Here is a 21,249-nt window from a genome sequence, read left to right as displayed (position 1 = left end):
CACATTGCCAAACACCCATCAATAAGAGACCCTACTCGTTTACATACTCTAAACAGACTCAGTGGTACTCCCTTCACAGCACTTAAATGTCATCCATAAAAGACTACTTAGAGAACTGGACATGCAGTAACCATTCTGAGTAACTCCCCAAAACTCCATCTCATTCCCCCAACTTTCAACAAAAATATCAAACAAACAACAAAACAAAATGTTCAGTCTCACTACACATAACACTGCTCTCCTCATATCAACTCTGGTCCACACTCCTCTCCTCATATCAACTCAGGTTCACACTGCTCAGCATGAAGTGTAATCACAAAAACTATACTTTGAGTGGCATTATTGCAATTCTGTTCACTGACTGGACACGTGGTAGATGAGTCTCTCGCTAGCACCAGAGTTGAGCTGAATGTAGACGTTGTCACTGGACCAGTCCAGATGCATGATGAAGGATGATGCTCCCTGTAGGACATGGAGGCGTTGGTAGCTGGACCCCACCTGGTAGATATCCACCTATGGGATGACACATACGTTACATACGTTATCAGGCTGAAGTGACACTGTTGCTGGATGGACAGAGCAGCTTTGGTCAGCAAAGCGAAATTGGTAAAATGAGATACGTAAATATATGTTATATATGATGAAATCCATCACTGATTCCCTAAATACATCCCATTCCTCCCCCACTCCCCTTACTTCCATTGTTCTCACCTTTTTCCATTCTGTACTCAGTCTCTCCTGGTACTTCCTCACACAGGTCTCCTCAAGCTCACTTACTCTCACTACCCTCTTCACCCCAACATTCACTCTTCTTTTCTGAAAACCCATACAAATCTTCACCTTAGCCTCCACAAGATAATGATCAGACATCCCTCCAGTTGCACCTCTCAGCACATTAACATCCAAAAGTCTCTCTTTCGCACGCCTGTCAATTAACACGTAATCCAATAACGCTCTCTGGCCATCTCTCCTACTTACATAAGTATACTTATGTATATCTCGCTTTTTAAACCAGGTATTCCCAATCATCAGTCCTTTTCCAGCACATAAATCTACAAGCTCTTCACCATTTCCATTTACAACACTGAACACCCCATGTATACCAATCATTCCCTCAACTGCCACATTACTCACCTTTGCATTCAAATCACCCATCACTATAACCCGGTCTCGTGCATCAAAACCACTAACACACTCATTCAGCTGCTCCCAAAACACTTGCCTCTCTTGATCTTTCTTCTCATGCCCATGTGCATAAGCACCAATAATCACCCACCTCTCTCCATCAACTTTCAGTTTTACCCATATTAATCGAGAATTTACTTTCTTACACTCTATCACATACTCCCACAACTCCTGTTTCAGGAGTATTGCTACTCCCTCCCTTGCATGAGAAGAGTGGGAGGTGGGTTGATTAGAAAGGGTAGTGAGTGGTGGGATGAAGAAGTAAGAGTATTAGTGAAAGAGAAGAGAAGATGCGGAAGATGAAAGCCGGCAAGGCAGCAGGTTTGGATGGTATTGCAGTGGAATTTATTAAAAAAGGGGGTGACTGTATTGTTGACTGGTTGGTAAGGTTATTTAATGTATGTATGACTCATGGTGAGGTGCCTGAGGATTGGCGGAATGCGTGCATAGTGCCATTGTACAAAGGCAAAGGGGATAAGAGTGAGTGCTCAAATTACAGAGGTATAAGTTTGTTGAGTATTCCTGGTAAATTATATGGGAGGGTATTGATTGAGAGGGTGAAGGCATGTACAGAGCATCAGATTGGGGAAGAGCAGTGTGGTTTCAGAAGTGGTAGAGGATGTGTGGATCAGGTCTTTGCTTTGAAGAATGTATGTGAGAAATACTTAGAAAAGCAAATGGTTTTGTATGTAGCATTTATGGATCTGGAGAAGGCATATGATAGAGTTGATAGAGATGCTCTGTGGAAGGTATTAAGAATATATGGTGTGGGAGGAAAGTTGTTAGAAGCAGTGAAAAGTTTTTATCGAGGATGTAAGGCATGTGTACGTGTAGGAAGAGAGGAAAGTGATTGGTTCTCAGTGAATGTAGGTTTGCGGCAGGGGTGTGTGATGTCTCCATGGTTGTTTAATTTGTTTATGGATGGGGTTGTTAGGGAGGTAAATGCAAGAGTTTTGGAAAGAGGGGCAAGTATGAAGTCTGTTGAGGATGAGAGAGGTTGGGAAGTGAGTCAGTTGTTGTTCGCTGATGACACAGCGCTGGTGGCTGATTCATGTGAGAAACTGCAGAAGCTGGTGACTGAGTTTGGTAAAGTGTGTGGAAGAAGAAAGTTAAGAGTAAATGTGAATAAGAGCAAGGTTATTAGGTACAGTAGGGTTGAGGGTCAAGTCAATTGGGAGGTGAGTTTGAATGGAGAAAAACTGGAGGAAGTGAAGTGTTTTAGATATCTGGGAGTGGATCTGGCAGCGGATGGAACCATGGAAGCGGAAGTGGATCATAGGGTGGGGGAGGGGGCGAAAATTCTGGGGGCCTGGAAGAATGTGTGGAAGTCGAGAACATTATCTCGGAAAGCAAAAATGGGTATGTTTGAAGGAATAGTGGTTCCAACAATGTTGTATGGTTGCGAGGCGTGGGCTATGGATAGAGTTGTGCGCAGGAGGATGGATGTGCTGGAAATGAGATGTTTGAGGACAATGTGTGGTGTGAGGTGGTTTGATCGAGTGAGTAACGTAAGGGTAAGAGAGATGTGTGGAAATAAAAAGAGCGTGGTTGAGAGAGCAGAAGAGGGTGTTTTGAAGTGGTTTGGGCACATGGAGAGGATGAGTGAGGAAAGATTGACCAAGAGGATATATGTGTCGGAGGTGGAGGGAACAAGGAGAAGAGGGAGACCAAATTGGAGGTGGAAAGATGGAGTGAAAAGGATTTTGTGTGATCGGGGCCTGAACATGCAGGAGGGTGAAAGGAGGGCAAGGAATAGAGTGATTTGGAGCGATGTGGTATACCGGGGCTGACGTGCTGTCAGTGGATTGAATCAAGGCATGTGAAGCGTCTGGGGTAAACCATTTAAAGCTGTGTAGGTATGTATATTTGCGTGTGTGGACGTATGTATATACATGTGTATGGGGGGGGGGGGGTTGGGCCATTTCTTTCGTCTGTTTCCTTGCGCTACCTCGCAAACGCGGGAGACAGCGACAAAGTATAAAAAAAAAAAAAGAAATGATGAAATCCCTGAGGAAGGGGAGAAAGAATTCTACCTCCATATTCCCTGCTCATAGAAGGCGACTAAAGGGGACTGGAGTGTGGGGCTGGAAAAATTCCCCTTCTTGTATTCCAATTTCTAAAATAAGAAACCGAAGAATGATTCAAGCGGGGAGTTTTCATTCTCCTCGAAGGCTCAGATTGGGGTGTCGAATGTATGAGGATGAAACCAAGATGGGTAGAAAGGAGAGATAGGTAGTATATTTGAGGAAAGAAACCTGGATGTTCTGGCTCTTGAGTGAAACGAAGCTCAAAGGTAAAGGGGAAGAGTGGTTTGGAGGTGTAGGAGTAAACTTAGTTGTTGGTGAGAGGACATGAGCTAAGGAGGGAGTAACACTACTCCTGAAGCAGGAGTTGTGGGAGTCTGTGATAAGAATATAAGGAAGTAAATTCTAGATTGATGTGGGCAAAAATGAGACTGGATGGCGAGAAATGGTTGATTATTGGTACTTATGCACCTAGTCATGAAAAGAAAGATAATTAAAGGCAAGTGTTTTGGGAGCAGCTGAGTGAGTGTGTCAGCAGTTTTGATATAAGAGACGGGTAGTAGTGATGGGTGATATAAATGCGAAGGTAAATAATGTGGCAGCAGAGGGTATAACTGGGTAAAGAGCTTTTGGATCTGTGTGCTGAAAAAGACTGGTGATTGGAAATACCTTATTCAAAAAGAGAAATACATAAGATTATGTATGTAAGTAGGAGAGATGGTCAACGGTCATTATCAGCTTATATATCAATTGGTAGGATTGTAAAAGTAAAACTTCTGAATACAAATGTGCTGGTGGGATGTCTGATCACTGTCTTGTTGAGGCAATGGCGAGAATTTATAAAGTTTTTGTCAAAGAGCAAAAAATGTCGGGGAGAAGAGAGTGGCGAGAGTAAGTGAGCTTAGAAGGGAGACTTGTGTGAGGAAGTACTAGGAGAGATTGAGTGTGGAATGGCAAAAACTGAGAGTAAATGAAGCGAAGAGAGTACATGAGAAATGATAGGTGTCTAGAGAAGCAGTCATGGCTTGTGCAAGAGATGCATGTGACATACTAAAGGTGGGAGGTGAGAAGATTAGAAAGGGATGCGAGTGGTGGGATGAAGTAAAGTTGCTCGTGAAAGAGAAAAGAGAGGCGTTTGGGCAGTATTTATTGGGAAGGGTTGCAGATAATTGGGAGATGTATAAGGGAAAACAGCAGGAGGTCAAGGGGAAGGTGCAGGAGTTGAAAATGAGGGCAAATGAGAGTTGGGGAGAGAGAGAATCATTAAATCATTGGGAGAATTAAAAGGGTGTTTTATAAGGAAGTAAATAAAGCGCGGAAGACATGAAAACAAATGGGAACATCAGTAAAGGGGGCTAAAGGGGAAGTGATAGCAGGCAGTAATGAACTGAGATGGAGTGATGCTATAGTGTCAGATGTAGGGTGTTCTGGTTGGGGTGGTATGCAAAGTGAAAGAGTTTTGGAGAGCTGTTTGGTGAGGAGAGGTGGTGAAAACCTTGCGCAATACTGAATGCAGCAAGGCAGCTGAAGTGGATGGTATTGCAGTGGAATTTATTAAGAAAGGGGGTGACTGTGTTGTTAACTGGTTGGTAAGGATATTCATCGTATGTATGGATCATGGTGAGATGCCTGACGCTTGGCGGAATGCTTGCATAGTGCCATTATATAAAGGAAATGGGGATAAAGGTGAGTGTTCAAAGCACTGATATATAAGTTTGTTGAGTATACCTGGTACGTTGTATGGGAGGGTATTGACTGAGAGCATCAGATTGGGGAGGAGCACAGTGGTTTCAGTAGTGATAAAAATTGTGTGGATCAGATATTTGCTTTAAACAATGTACGTAAGAAACTTGAAGAGAAACAGTTGGATTTGTAAGCGGCATCAATGGATCTGGAGAAAGCATACGACAGGGTTGATGGAGATGCTTTGCAGAAGGTCTTAAGAATACATGATGTGAGAGGCAAGCTGCTAGAAGTACTGTGTTTTTATCATGGGTGTAAGGTGTGTGGAGTAGGAAGAAAGGAGAGTGAATGGTTCCAGGTATAGGTTGGTTTGTAAAAGGAATGTGCGATGTCTCCATGGATGATTAATTTGTTTATGGATGGGGTGGTGAGAGAGGTAAATGCAAGAGTTTTGGAGAGAGGGACGAGTATGCAGTCTGTTGTGGATGAGAGGTCCTGATGATACAGTTCTAATGGCAGATTCCAGTGAGAAACTGCGAAAGTTGGTGACTGAGTTTGGAAAAGTGTAGGAAAGAAGAACGTTGAGAAAGAAGTGAGTAAGATCAAGGTTATTAGGTTCAGCAGGGTTGAGGGACAAGATGATTGGGATGAAAGTTTGAATGGCAAAATATGAGAGGAAGTGAAGTGTTGTCGATATCTGGTAGCGGACATGAAAGCGAATGGAACCATGGAAGCGGAAGTGAGTCATGGAGTAAGGGAGGGGTTTAAGGTTGTGGGAGCGATGAAGAATGTTATATAAAGAGGGAATGTTATCCGGGAGAGCAAAAATGCGTACGTTTCAAGGAATAGTAATCCCTATATATGGATGTGAGGCCTGGGCTACAGATAAAGTTGAACGGAGGAGGGTGGAAATGTTGGAAAGGAAATGTCTGTGAACAATATGTGGTGTGAGGTGGTTTGATCAAGTAAATAATGAAAGGGTAATAACTGTTGTGAGCTAATAGAAATATTGTGGTTGAGAGAGCAGAAGAGGGTATGCTGAAACATTTTGGACATACAGAGAGAATAAGTGAGGAAAAGTTGACAAAGAGGATATATGTGTCAAATCTGAAGAGAAAAAGGAGAATGGGAAAACCAAACTGGAGGCGGAAGGATGGAGTGAAAAAGATTTGGAGCGATCGGGGCCTGAACATACAGGAGGGTGAGAGATGTGCATGGAATATGTTGAATTAGAATGATGTGGTACGCTGGGGTCAATGTGCTGTCAATGGACTGAAACAGGACATGTGAAACATCTGGAGGAAATCATGGAAAGGTCTATGGGGCCTGGATGTGGATAGGGAGCTGTGGTTTCGGTGCATTACATATTACGGCTTGAGTATGGATGTGAGCGGATGTAGCCTTTCTTTGTCTGTTTCCTGGTGCTACCTCACGTTAATGAGGCAGTGCTTGGCAAAGAAAAAGAGAGACCGCATTCGCTCACTTGCATGTTAAGGCCATGATTGCTTATAATCTTTTTCACTCCATCCTTCATCTCCAATTTGGTCCCCCTGTTCTCCTTGTCTTCTACACCTCTGGTTCATATATCCTCTTTGACAACCTTTCCTCACTCAATCTCTTCATATGGCCAAACCATTTCAGCACAGCCTCTTCTGCTCTCTCAACTACACTCTTTTCAGTTACACATTTCTAGCTTACTCTTTTATTATTTACTCGATCAAACTACCTTACAACTCATACTGTCCTTTAACGCTTCATTTCCATATGAGGGTGACATTACATACCCCAGCTGCAAAATAAATCTTCACTTGGAACCTTTCACTCTCCTGTCTTCATGCTCATTCAAATGTCTTTCACCCTTGATAAAAATTCACTGCTTCAAGCAGCTTTCTTCCTACACTGTATATTCTTAAGACCACATACATATCCATCTGTTTCTCCGAGTTTTTCTCACATACATTCTTTTAGAGCAAATACCTGATCCACACAACCTCTCCTACTACTGAAGCCACATTGCTTCTCCCCAATCTAATACTCTATACATGCCTTCACCCTCTCAATCAATACTCTCCCATACGGTATATAAGATACACTCAACAAACTCATACCTCTGTAGTTTGAACACTCACCTTTATACAGTGGCACTATACATGCACTCTGCCAATCCTCAGGCCCCTCACGATGATCCATACATACAATAAGAATCCTAACTAGCAAGTCAACAACACAGTTATCACCTTTCTTAATAAATTCAACCACAATACCATCCATTCTATCTGCCTTGCCACATTCATCTTACATAAGCCTTGCACTACCTCATTTCTCTTCACCAAACAACTCTCCATGACTTTCTCACTTCTTATACTACCCCGAGCCAAACACCCTACATCTTCCATCAAACATTCAACAGTCCTTCAAAATACTCATTCAATCTCCTCCGCACTTCATCACTACCAATTACTACTTCCTCTTTTGCTCGCTTCAAGGATGTTCCTATTTGTTTTCTTGTTTTTCACTAATTTTTTTAAGTCGAAAGCTCCATAGACAAAAGTCCACATCAAAGCCGGGCCTTAACTGGAATATACAGTGGATTACGAAAGGAGAAAAGAAGACAAGGGAAAGTATTTATGATTTTTGGAGGAAGTGATATATCTGTCTTTTAAAATGAGCCAGGTTATAGTTATTGGGAAAGACATGAGAAGGTAAAGAGTTCCAAAGCTTCAAGGTGTAGGGAAAGGAGTTATCAAAACGGCCCACTTTTGAGTTGCCGATGGCCACACAATAATCATGTGACGCAGCAGCTTGTCAAGTATTGCGTGTTCTAGCTACTGGTGGGGGCACACAGGCAGCCAGCTCTCGGGAGCAAAAAACAAAGGAAGGAAAGTGAACAACATTGTGGCTTAGGGCAAGGGGATCTTTATGTTAGAATTAACCAACATATGAATAGTATAAGAACAGGACAAGACTCAAATGCTTTGTTTAATCATGTCAAAAATTATGACCAATGTACTGACTGGAGTAACACTATTTCATTTATTAACTGCAACACTTTTACCACGAGAAATATCATTGAATCTTCTTTTATCAAATACACAAAGAATTGTAACATTAACATTTGTGAAGGTCTGTACAAACTGGATAGCTTTGTCGTAGGCAAAATTTGTAAACAGTTCTCTTTCTTGTACACATAATATAATGTTATGACAGGCATGATACCAGACCCAAACACCACCATCCGGGAACGCTTGTTTACCAATGACGTCAGAGCTACATCCTTTCCTTGTATATCAACAGACTATTCTACGTCTCCATCTCGTTCTTTTATCTCCCCTGATGATGTGATCATTATATGAAACTGCACTTGGGAACTTATCGTGTTTCCTTTTCCTCGTGGTTATCAGAATATGTATATGTATGTATCGGAATTTGTATGTGTGTTTATGTATGTATGAGTGCATATGAGTGGATGGGTCTTAGAAACTTCTGTTACCTAGTGCTATCTCGCTAACGCTGGAAACGGCGATCAAGTATAGTGATGATAATGATATTGATTATATATATATATATATATATATATATATATATATATATATATATATATATATATATATATATATATATATATATATATATATACAGGTAGCGCAAGGAAACAGACGAAAGAATGCCCCAACCCACCCACATACACATGTATATACATACACGTCCACACATAATATACATACCTATACATCTCAACGTATACATATATATACATACACAGACATATACATATATACACATGTACATAATTCATAGTCTGCCTTTATTCATTCCCATCGCCACCTCGCCACGCATGAAATAAAAAACCCCTCCCCCTCATGTGTGCGAGGTAGCGCTAGGAAAAGACAACAAAGGCCACATTCGTTCACACTCAGTCTCTAGCTGTCATGTAATAATGCACCGAAACCAAAGCTCCCATTCCACCTCCAGGCCCCACAGAACTTTCCATTGTTTACCCCAGACACGTCACATGCCCTGGTTCATTCCATTGACAGCACGTCGACTCCGGTATACCACATCGTTCCAATTTACTCCATTCCTTGCACGCCTTTCACCCTCCTGCATGTTCAGGCCCCGATCACTCATAATCTTTTTTACTCCATCTTTCCACCTCCAATTTGGCCTCCCACTTCTCCTCGTTCCCTCCACATCTGACACATATATCCTCTTGGTCAATCTTTCCTCACTCATTCTCTCCATGTGACCAAACCATTTCAAAACACCCTCATCTGCTCTCTCGACCACACTCTTTTTATTACCACACATCTCTCTTACCCTATTATTACTTACTCGATCAAACTAATTCACACCACATATTGTCCTCAAACATCTCATTTCCAGCACATCCACCCTCCTCCGCACAACTCTATCTATAGCCCACGCCTCGCAACCATATAACACTGTTGGAACCACTATTCCTTCACACATACCCATTTTTGCTTTCCGAGATAATGTTCTCGACTTCCACACATTCTTCAACGCTCCGAGAACTTTCACCCCCTCCCCCACCCTATGATTCACTTCCGCTTCCATGGTTCCATCCGCTGTCAGATCCACTCCCAGATATCTAAAACACTTTACTTCCTCCAGTTTTTCTCCATTAAAACTTACCTCCCAGTTGACTTGTCCCTCAACCCGACTGTACCTAATAACCTTGCTCTTATTCACATTTACTCTCAGCTTTCTTCTTTCACACACTTTACCAAACTCGGTCACCAGCTTCTGCAGTTTCTCACACGAATCACCCACCAGCGCTGTATCATCAGCGAACAACAACTGACTCACTTTCCAAGCTTTCTCATCCACAACAGATTGCATACTTGCCTCTCTTTCCAAAACTCTTGCACTCATCTCCCTAACAACCCCATCCATAAACAAATTAAACAACCATGGAGACATCACACACCCCTGCCGCAAACCTACATTCACTGAGAACCAATCACTTTCCTCTCTTCCTACACGTACACATGCCTTACATCCTCGATAAAAACTTTTCACTGCTTCTAACAACTTTCCTCCCACACCATATATTCTTAATATCTTTGACAGAGCATCTCTATCAACTCTATCATACGCCTTCTCCAGATCCAAAAAAGCTACATACAAATCCATTTGCTTTTCTAAGTATTTCTCACATACATTCTTCAGAGCAAGCACCTGATCCACACATCCTCTACCACTTCTGAAACCACACTGCTCCTCCCCAGTCTGATGCTCTGTACATGCCTTCACCCTCTCAATCAATACCCTCCCATATGATTTACCAGGAATACTCAATAATCTTATACCTCAGTAATTTGAGCACTCACTTTTATCCCCTTTGCCTTTGTACAATAGCTCTATGCAGCATTCCGCCAATCCTCAGGCACCTCACCATGAGTCATACATACATTAAATAACCTTACCAACCAGTCAACAATACAGTCACCCCCTTTTTGAATAAATTTCACTGCAATACCATCCAAACCCGCTGCCTTGCCGGCTTTCATCTTCCACAAAGCTTTTAGTACCTCTTCTCTGTTTACCAAATCATTCTCCCTAACCCTCTCACTTTGCACATCACCTCGACCAAAACACCCTATATAATTGCCACTCTATCATCAAACACATTCAACAAACCTTCAAAATACTCACTCCATCTCCTTCTCACATCACCACTACTTGTTATCACCTCCCCATTTACCCCCTTCACTGAAGTTCCCACTGATTCCCTTGTCTTACGCACTTTATTTACTTCCTTCCAAAACATCTTTTTATTCACCCTAAAATTTAATGATATTCCCTCACTCCAACTCTCATTTGCCCTCTTTTTCACCTCTTGCACCTTTCTTATGACCTACTGCCTGTTTCTTTTATACATCTCCCACTCATTTGCATTATTTTCCTGCAAAAATCGTCCAAATGCCCCTCTCTTCTCTTTCATTAAGAATCTTCCTTCTTCATCCCACCACTCACTACCCTTTCTAATCTGCCCACCTCCCACTCTTCTCATGCCACAAACATCTTTCGCGCAAGCCATCACTGCTTCCCTAAATACATCCCATTCCTCCCCTACTCCCCCTACGTCCTCTGCTCTCACCTTTTTCCATTCTGCACTGTCTTTCCTGGTACTTCGTCACACAAGTCTCCTTCCCAAGCTCACTTACTCTCAACACTCTCTTCACCCCAACATTCTCTCTTCTTTTCTGAAAATCTATTCAAATCTTCACCTTTGCCTCCACAAGATAATGATCAGACATCCCTCCAGTTGCACCTCTTAGCACATTGACATCCATAAGTCTCTTTCACGCGCCTATCAATTAACACGAGATCCAATAACGCTCTCTGGCCATCTCTCCTACTTACATACGTATACTTATATATATATCTCTCTTTTTAAACCAGGTATTCCCAATCACCAGTCCTTTTTCAGTACATAAATCTACAAGCTCTTCACCATTTCCATTTACAACATTAAACACCCCATGTACACCAATCATTCCCTCAACTGCCACATTACTCACCTTTGCATTCAAATCACCCATCACTATAACCCGGTGTCGTGCATCAAACTGCTAACATACTCACTCAGCTGCTCCCAAAACACTTGCTTCTCATGATCTTTCTTCTTTTGCCCAGGTGCATAGGTCCCTATAATAACCCATCTCTCTCCATCCACTTTCAGTTTTACCCATATCAATCTAGAGTTTACTTTTTTACACTCTATCACATACTCCCACGACTCCTGTTTCAGAAGTAGTACTACTCCTTCCCTTGCTCTTGTCCTCTCACCAATCCCTGACTTTACTCCCAAAACACTCGCAAACCACTCTTCTCCTTTACCTTTGAGCTTCGTTTCACTCAAAGCCAAAACATCCAGGTTCCTTTCCTCAAACATACTACCTATCTCTCCTTTTTTCTCATCTTCGTTACATTCACACACATTTAGACACCCCAATCTGAGCCTTCGAGGATGATGAGCACTCCCCGCGTGACTCCTTCTTCTGTTTCCCCTTTCAGAAAGTTGAAATACACACACACACACACACACACACACACACACACACACATATATATATATATATATATATATATATATATATATATATATATATATATATATATATATATATATATATATATATATATATATATATATATTTTATTCTATTTATTTTGCTTTGTCGCTGTCTCCCGCGTTAGCGAGGTAGCGCAAGGAAACAGACGAAAGAATGCCCCTACCCACTCACATACACATGTATATACATACACGTCCACACACGCAAATATACATACCTATACATCTCAATGTACACATATATATACACACACAGACATATACATATATGCACATGTACATAAATCATACTGTCTGCCTTTATTCATTCCCATCACCACCTCGCCACACATGGAATAACAACCCCCCCCCTCATGTGTGCGAGGTAGCACTAGGAAAAGACAACAAAGGCCCCATTCGTTCACACTCAGTCTCTAGCTGTCATGTAATAATGCACCGAAACCACACACACACACACACACACACACACACACACATATATATATATATATATATATATATATATATATATATATATATATATATATATATATATATATATATATATATACATATATATATATATATATATATATATATATATATATATATATATATATATATATATATATATATATATATATATATGCGTGTGTGTGTGTGTGTGTGTGTGTGTGTGTGTGTGTGTGTGTGTGTGTGTGTGTGTGTGTGTGTGTGTGTTTGTATGGGCCATTCTTCGTCCGGTTTCCTGGCGCTACCTCGCTGACGCGGGGAACAGCGATTAAGTATAATAGATAGAAATGATATATATTCATATATATATATATATATATATATATATATATATATATATATATATATATATATATATATATATCCATTTATTCATTCATCATACTTGATTGCCGTCTGCGAGGTAGCGCATGGAAACAGGAAGAATGGCTCAATCCAGTCACATATATTTGTATATACATAAATGCCCACCCACGCACATATACATACATATACATTTCAACGGAAACATACATGTACATATACAGACATATACATACATACAAATGTACATATTCATACCTGCTGCTTTCATCCATTTCTGTTGCCACCCCACCACACATGACACAGCATTCCTCCCCTTTGCTTCAGCGAGGTAGCGCCAGGAAAATAGACAAAAAAGGCCATTTTCCTTCACATTCAGTCTCTAGCTGTCATGTGTAATGCACCGAAACCACAACTCCCTATCCTCATACGGGCCCCACAGACCTTTCCATGGTTTACCATGAACGTTACACTAAATGCCCTGTTTTAGTCCAATGACAGCACGTCGACCCCATTATACCACATCACTCCAATTCACTCTATCCCGTGCACGCCTTTCACCCTCCCGCATGTTCAGTCCCTGATCATTCAAAATCTTTTTTATTCCATCCTTTAATGACCATCTCTCATCCTCAATCACCAGTCTTTTTTCAGCACACAACTCTACAAGTTTTTCACCATTTCTGTTCCTAACACTGAATAACCCATGTGCATCAACTATACCCTTAGCTGGTACATAACTTACCTTCACATTTAAATCACTCGTCACTAATATCCAAACTCATGCTCTGAAACGGCTGACACACTTACCCAAGTGCTCCTAAATCACTTGCCTCTTATGATCTTTCTTATGAGCAGGTACATAAGCACCAATGATCACCCATCTCTCGCCAACCACTTTCAGTTCTATTCACATTAATCTAGAAATTACCTTCTTACACCCTATCACACACTCCCGCAACTCCTGCTTCAGGAGTAGTGCTACCCCTTCCTTAGTGCTCGTCCTCTCACCAACCACCATACCTCCACCACCATTCCTTACCCTTGAACTTTGTTTCACTCAGAGCCAAAACGTCCAGGTTTTTTCCTCAAACAAACTATCTATCGCTCCTATTTACTCATCTTGGTTACATCCCCATACATTCAGACACTCTAGTGCGAGTCTCATGATGATGAGCACTCCCCGCTTGGTTCCATTTTAGAAACTGCACTACAAGAAGGAAAGGGTTTCCAGCCCCCGGCTCCCACCCTCTTTAGTCGCCTTCGTTGACACTCAGTGAATAAGGATGTAGAATTACTTCTCCCGTACCTCAGAAAAGATACAAACTTGAGATTGAAAATGGTAGGTAGTAGTGTGTGGGCAGCCAACGACCAGGGAGGTATATCACGGGTACTACCTGCCTGGGTATCACGATGGTTAGTGACATCTACAGTGTGAGCCAGCACTTCAGTCGCTGTCAAGTTGCACTCCTCTGCTCCAGGTAGCTACCTTTCTTTCTGCCTCACCCACACATGGACTACTGGCATTCTGTCGACAAACATACGATCTCTCCTTGTCACACATAACAGTTGACAGCACTGAACAGAGAAAGGTAAATCTTCATGACCAGATTTTCCAGTGGTGAGCGGTATAAGTTAGCCCTGCCTTTTAGCAATGTGGTAAGAGATATAGATAGATAGAAGTTGTAAGTAGGAACATTTAGGTAGGAATATTAGGTAGAAATATTTGGTAGAAGTTGTAGGTAGGAATATTAGGAAGAAATAATCAGTAGGAACGATATGAAGGAGCCTTGGCAATCGCTAATCGAGACTTGCCCTCTGCTAATGTCCTGTTGAGGTTGAGGCACTAAAGGCTAAAAAGCAGCAGTGGAGTTCACTAATTATGGAGAATCTATTGCTGTGGCCACCACCTTGAGGGAGTTTCAGGAGGGAACAGGCGTCAGAGATAGTTAGAAAGACTTTATGATAAAAAGACTTGACCCACACGAGGCTCATATATGCTTGACAGACCACATGAATCACTGTTTAAGATGTCACTGTAGAGAGGCACAGTGCCAAGGGAATGGAAAAGAGCAAACGTTGAAGATGTATATATATATATAAAGGACAACCGGAATAGGCGTGGAACTACAGACTTGTCTCACTAATGAGTGTTGTGCGTAAGGTCCTGGAAAAGATGATCAGAAAGCAAAAATGTTTTTTTTTTTTTTTTTTTTGCCAAGTAGAAATTTCCTAAGTGAGAGACAGCTTGGTTTGAAAGAAAGGAAGTCATGTGTAACTAACCTATTAGTAGGGTTTTATGAGAGAGTGATCTTAGTCCTGGACAAAAGGGAAGGTTGGGTTGACCATCTGTACCTAGACTACCAGAAAGCATTTGACACTGTACCTCATAGGAAGCTTATTAAGAAGCTGGATCACCAGGTAGGAATAAACTTCTACGATGGAAAAAAAAGATCATCTCAGTGGGAGAGACCAAAGGATGCATGTCAGAGGAGCCTTTTCCAAATGGGGTTTGCTGACCAGCAGAGTACAACAGGTTTCGGTTTTGGGACCATTTACTCTTCTTGATCTATAATAATGAATGCCCTGATGGTATGGAATCCTACCTGAAATGTTTGCAGATGAAGCAGAGATAATTAAGTATGCAAAAGCAATGAAAATTCAATCAGCTTACAAAGGAACCTAAACAGACCTTAAAGTTGGTCTGAAACGTGACTGATGAAAGTCAACCTGCGGGAACGTAAAGTAATGAGGATGAGAGAAAGCGAAACTCATCCTCAGTATGGTTCTTACCAAGCAGAAGGTAAGCTCCAAGATTCTGTGTGTGAGAGAGAATGTGGGAGTAAACATTATTTCTAACCTTTCCCCAGAGACTCACATTAAGAGATTAATTAAGGAGATTAGGAAGTCTGCTAGAAATATTCAAATTAGCTTCTGTGTATGGATAAATAAATATTTAGCAAGCTATTCACTTCCTATATAAGGCCAAAAACTAGGATGTGCTTCTCAGGTGGAGTCACTATACCTGGAGAAGGGACAAAGAACTCATAGAGAAGGTCCAGAGCAAGGCAACGCAGACTGTACCATAATTCAGAGAGATAAGTCACAGAGAAAGACTGGAAGCTTTAAATTTACACACCTCAGAAGAAAGAAGGCTGAGGGGCGACCTAATCACAACTTTAAAGTTTTGAAATATATTTATGAAATGGACAATGGAAAGTCCTCTGACAGGTGTTCAGACGATCGTAGAACATAACATGAGATTAAGGAAGAAATCTGTAAATATGGATAAGAGTAATGGAAGAATGGAACTGATTGACTGAGGAGACATGGTTACCGTAGACAGCGTACATAAATTCCAGAAGTTGTACGATAGTAAAAGTGTTCAAGATCTGGAGCCATATGAGTGTAAAGCTCTCCCCATACAATACAAACAGATCATTACACTGAAATATGGAGGGAGTTCATACCTGTACAACTTGAAAATAAGGAAAATTCACAGCAGAAAATTGAGTTTGATGCTGCAACATTCTACATCACAGTGGTCTTACTATATTATTTTGGTTAAGAAATAAACTATTTCATCAACATGTAAAGCACTTAATGCACAAGACAACAAACTATGAGCTGTATACAAATTCTCTTACAGAGTTTTCTAGCAATTTTGATAAATCAATTATTGAATAAAAACTTACAAAGTTATCATTAGAAGCAACTGCAAGGAACGCTCCACTGGGGGAATACTTGAGATCATGTCGCACTTCCTTGCGGTCACACACTCGACACTGCTCCTCCAGGTGCCTGCAAGGTAGATGGATATTTGTAATGAAAACCATGCAATATCGGATCATCATGCAATATCGGATCATCATGCAATATCGGGTCATCATGCAATATCGGGTCATCATGCAATATCAGTTCATCATGCAATATTGCTGTTAAATAACCAGCAGCCATACGTACAGGACGAGACAGTGCACGAGCTAGCTGCCTGGCTTGGACGGACGCAGCGCGGGCTGGCTGTCTTGACCATAACAATAAAACAACAGTTGTAACAAGAGTCGACCAAAGCCAACCACCAACCTATGGTCGTTCGTTACATTAACTACTCGTCACGAAGCTGTGACAAAGTTTGTGGATACATTTGCACAGTTAGTGGCAGCGGAAAACTTAGCCTCAGAACAAGTGTACAATGCTAACGGATCTACTCTATTGGCGTTGTATGCCGCGAAAAATCCTTGCCCAAAATATTGAGGAGTCCCTGTCTGAGGATATTCTGATGTAATCTGACGTAACAATAGAAACCTTGCTTGAAAGCATTAATGGCTGCATTGTCTCCTGTTTTACCTTTGATAACACAGCAATATGTATGTAGAATGAGCTCACAAGACTAGGGGTTGGGCTTAACTTTACATAGGAGGTTCCCTTAGAGGTCAATTTCTGTCTTCCGTTTTTTCTGTGGTCCGGCAATGGCCAGGTGCCAAGGTTGCCAAATCAAAGAGGGTCAATGTGTAAATGGAAAAAGAGGTAACAACAAGGAGAAAATTTATGATTTCATGAAAACCTTTTTATTAATAAACGGCCACGTCATAGTTATTGGGAATGAGGTTAGAGAATTCAAAGCTTTGACGTTTAGGGAAAGAAGCAGATATCAAAATGGTCCACCCTTGAGTTGCCAATAGCCACTCAGTAGTCAAGTGACACAATAGGATGCTGAGTATTGCGTGGTCTACCTAATAGTGAGGGGAACATAAGCAGCCAGCTCTCAGGAGCAAAAACAAATGTAATACCTCCAGAAGATGGAAAGTAAAACAACACTGCTGCTGCATAGAGTGAGTCAAGTTTTAAGATTTGCCTGAAAGAGAAGATAAGTCCAACAGCTTTCGACTCAACTTTGTCAAGTAAGGATGCAGAGCTAGAGCCATCACAGATATGAAAACAGTACTACACACAAACACAGATCAGTTGTTTGTATATACGGAGCAAGTGTTCAGAAAAGAGATTTCGACATCTAAACGTGGCTCCTAGTTTCTTAGAGGCAGACATATCAATTTTTGTTATGTGAGGTTTCCAAGATAGTCTGGACATTACAGTAATACCAAGTGTGTTCATTGAGTCACAGATCCTTCAAAGGAGAAAGGAAAGTTGAGAAGAATTTCTGATAGAGAGATGGGCAGAAACCGGGTCTTTGAGACGCTAAATTTAACCACATTCTGTCTATCTCACTGAGATATTCTGTTCATATCTGAATGTATTACAATAATCAATAAAGGGTATATTAGTTTAAGTGGTCCTCCTGGTTGCTCAAGGTTTTGAAATCCAGTTAATGTGAATCATACGTTGTATGTGGTAATTCTTTTTATTTCATATGACACGATGCTCTAGGATTTTTATTTTTTTTAGATAAACACAGGTGATGAATGTAAAGATATATCTCTGTGTGAAACCTCTTAACTGTCAAGGAAATATACACAAGACAAATTTCATGTAATTACATGACCAATGCAGTATTTTGATTGTGATTTTTTCTGACCTTGATGGCACACCCTGTCAAAAGCTTTGGATATGTCAAGGGCAGCTACATAGGACACCTAAAAATCTTCAAGAATGAAAACTAGAAATTAGCAAGATAGGAAAGAATATCAGTATGTTTCGCCTTCCAGGAGCCATACTGATCATGGAGAAGAATGTGAGATTCAATTTGTTTGAACATATGGGAGGTGAGGAGGAATTCAAAGACTTTAGAAATAGAAGATATCAAAGCAACGAGATGACAAATAGAGGGTTTAGAACGGTTATCTTAGAATGGGATGTACCAGCGCATGCTTTCAATGACAAGGAAAAGTTTTGATCTTTAAACAGAAATGGAACAGACGAGAAAGCACAGGTGCAAGTTTGGAAGCACACTCTTTCAGTACACAGGGATGGATGCCATCAGGACTATAAGCCTTGCTTGTACCTGGAGAGAGAAGCGTTTTTCAGACTATCCAAAAAGAGATGACGGGAAGAGGTATAAGATTAGCAAGAGGAGCATCATGGGGTGAAGGAATATTAAGAGTCATACAAGGAAGGGTTAGAGGAGAAATAAGAGCTAAAGAGAGTTGCACTGTCTATGAGAAAGACAGTTACAAAGTTACATAGAAGAAAGCTAGTTGAGGGGATAGAGACATGCACAGAGCATAAGACTGTGGAGGACCAATGTGGTTTCAGGTGTGGTTAGTGGATACATGGATCAGGAACTTCCTATGAGGAATGTGTAAGAGCAACGTGAGGATATACATAAAGCATTTATGAACCTGGATAAAACATATGATAGGGTTAATAAAGATGCTTTGTGGAAGGTGTTATGAATGAATACATGAAGTGAGAAGAATGGTATTAGAAACAGAGGGGTTTTTATCATATGGGTATATCGAGTACATGAGTAGGAAGAGAGGAAGGTGAGTGGTTTCTGGTGAAGGTGGGTCTGTAGTAGGCGTGTGATGTCGAGAAGGCTGTTTAATTTGGTTAAGGATGCGAAGTTGAAGGAGGTAAATGCATATGTTTTGGAGAGGGGCACATATGCAGTCTTTAGTGTGTGTGTGTGTGTGTGTGTGTGTGTGTGTGTGTGTGTGTGTTTGTGTTGGGGGGAGGGGGGGGGGGTTCGGGCCTGGAAAATGAGTCAATTGCTGTTAGCTTATGATGTAGTACTGGTGGCAGATCCATGTGAGAAACTGCTCAAGTTGGTGTCTGGGTTTGGGAGAGTGTGTGAAAGGAGGAAGTTGAGAGTAAGTGTGAACAGAACGAAGCTTATTACATTTGGCAGAGCAGAGAGAGACGGGTTAATTGGATTGTGAGTTAGAATAGAGAAAAACTGGAGGAAGTGAAATGTTTTAGATAACTGGGAATGTACGTGGCAGCGAATGGAATCATGAAAGTAAAGGTAAGTCATAAGGTGGGTAAGGGGCCAAAGGTTTTCGCAACACTGAAGAATGTGTAGAAAAATCATGAAGTGGGAGGGCAAAAATGGATATGTTTGAAGGTGTAGTAGTTCCAGTGATGCTGTATGAATGCAAAGTAGGGGTTCTAGATGTGCATGTACAGAATGAAACGTTCGAGGACAATATTTGGTGGGAAGTGTTGATCGAGGAGGGAATGATAGGGTAAGGAAAAGAGGTGTGATAATCAATCTTTCAATCTATCTATCTCTCCATCTACCCATATCTGTGACATCTGTTCCCACCTGGAAATCCCTCAAGGGAGTGACCACGGCAAGAGAGTCTTCAGTACTATTGAACTCCAGTGGCGCTTCTTAGCCTTTATGCCTCACCCTTAACAGGCCACTGGCAGAGGGCAACTTTAGCACAGTGTTGGCAGAGGCTGCCACCTAATGTTTCTAATGATTAAATCCCCTTAGTGTGTCTACCTAATGTTCCAACCAACTATGTCTTCCTAATGCTCTCAATTGATGTTCTTACCAACTATTTCTGGTGATAAGAGAAGGAGATCGAGTGAGTATTTTGAAAGTTTGTTGAATGTGTTAGATGATAGGGTGGCAGATATAGGGTGTTTTGGTCGAGGTGGTGTGCGAAGGGAGAGGGTCAGGGAGAATGATTTGGTAAACAGAGAAGAGGTAGTGAAAGCTTTGCGGAAGATGAAAGCCAGCAAGGCGGCGGGTTTGGATGGTATTACAGTGGAATTCATTAAAAAAGGGGGTGACTGTATTGCAGTGGAATTTATCAAAATAGGGGGTGACTGTGTTGTTGGCTGGTTGGTGAGGATATTCAATGTATGTATGGCTCATGGTGAAGTGCCTGAGGATTGGCGGAATGCATGCATATTGCCATTGTACAAAGGCAAAGGGGATAAAGGTGAGTGTTCAAATTACAGAGGTATAAGCTTTTTGAGTATTCTCGGGAAATTATATGGGAGGGTACTGATTGAGAGGGTGAAGGCATGTACAGAGCATCAGGTTGGAGAAGAGCAGTGTGGTTTCAAAAGTGGTAGAGGATGTATGGATTAGGTGTTTACTTTGAAGGATGTATGTGAGAAATACTTAGAAAAACAACTGGATTTGTATATAGCGTTTATGGATCTGGAGAAGGCATATGATACAGTTGATAGAGATGCTCTGTGAAAGGCATTAAGAATATATGGCGTGGGAGGCGAGTTGTTAGAAGCAGTGAAAAGTTTTTATCGAAGATGTAATGCATGTGTACGAGTAGGAAGAGAGGAAAGTAATTGGTTCTCAGTGAATGTCGGTTTGCGGCAGGGGCGCGTGATGTCTCCATGGTTGTTTAATTTGTTTATGGATGAAGTTGTTAGGGCGGTGAATGGAAGAGTTTTGGAAAGAGGGGCAAGTATGCAGTCTGTTGTGGATGAGAGAGCTTGGGAAGTGAGTCAGTTGTTGTTCGCTGATGATACAGCGCTGGTGGCTGATTCGGGTAAGAAACTGCAGAAGTGTGTGGAAGAAGAAAGCTGAGA

General features: G+C 41.3%; 1 protein-coding gene across 1 annotated transcript in view; it reads right to left on the bottom strand.

Moving 5' to 3' along the window:
* Positions 1-335: 335 nt before the first annotated feature.
* The window catches only part of LOC139757733 (echinoderm microtubule-associated protein-like 6), a 76,755-nt gene continuing 55,841 nt past the window's right edge, over positions 336-21,249 (bottom strand). Inside the window, exons 11-12 of the mRNA XM_071678484.1 lie at positions 16,482-16,587; positions 336-513 (exon numbers count right to left, since the gene is read on the bottom strand). Of these exons, the coding sequence (XP_071534585.1) occupies positions 355-513; positions 16,482-16,587 (265 nt within the window). The 3' untranslated portion in view covers positions 336-354. The remainder of the gene's footprint in view (positions 514-16,481; positions 16,588-21,249) is intronic.

This window comes from Panulirus ornatus, chromosome 28 (genome assembly GCF_036320965.1).
Source record: "Panulirus ornatus isolate Po-2019 chromosome 28, ASM3632096v1, whole genome shotgun sequence".
Lineage (NCBI taxonomy): Eukaryota > Metazoa > Arthropoda > Malacostraca > Decapoda > Palinuridae > Panulirus > Panulirus ornatus.
This window is presented reverse-complemented; position numbering and strand designations above follow the sequence as displayed.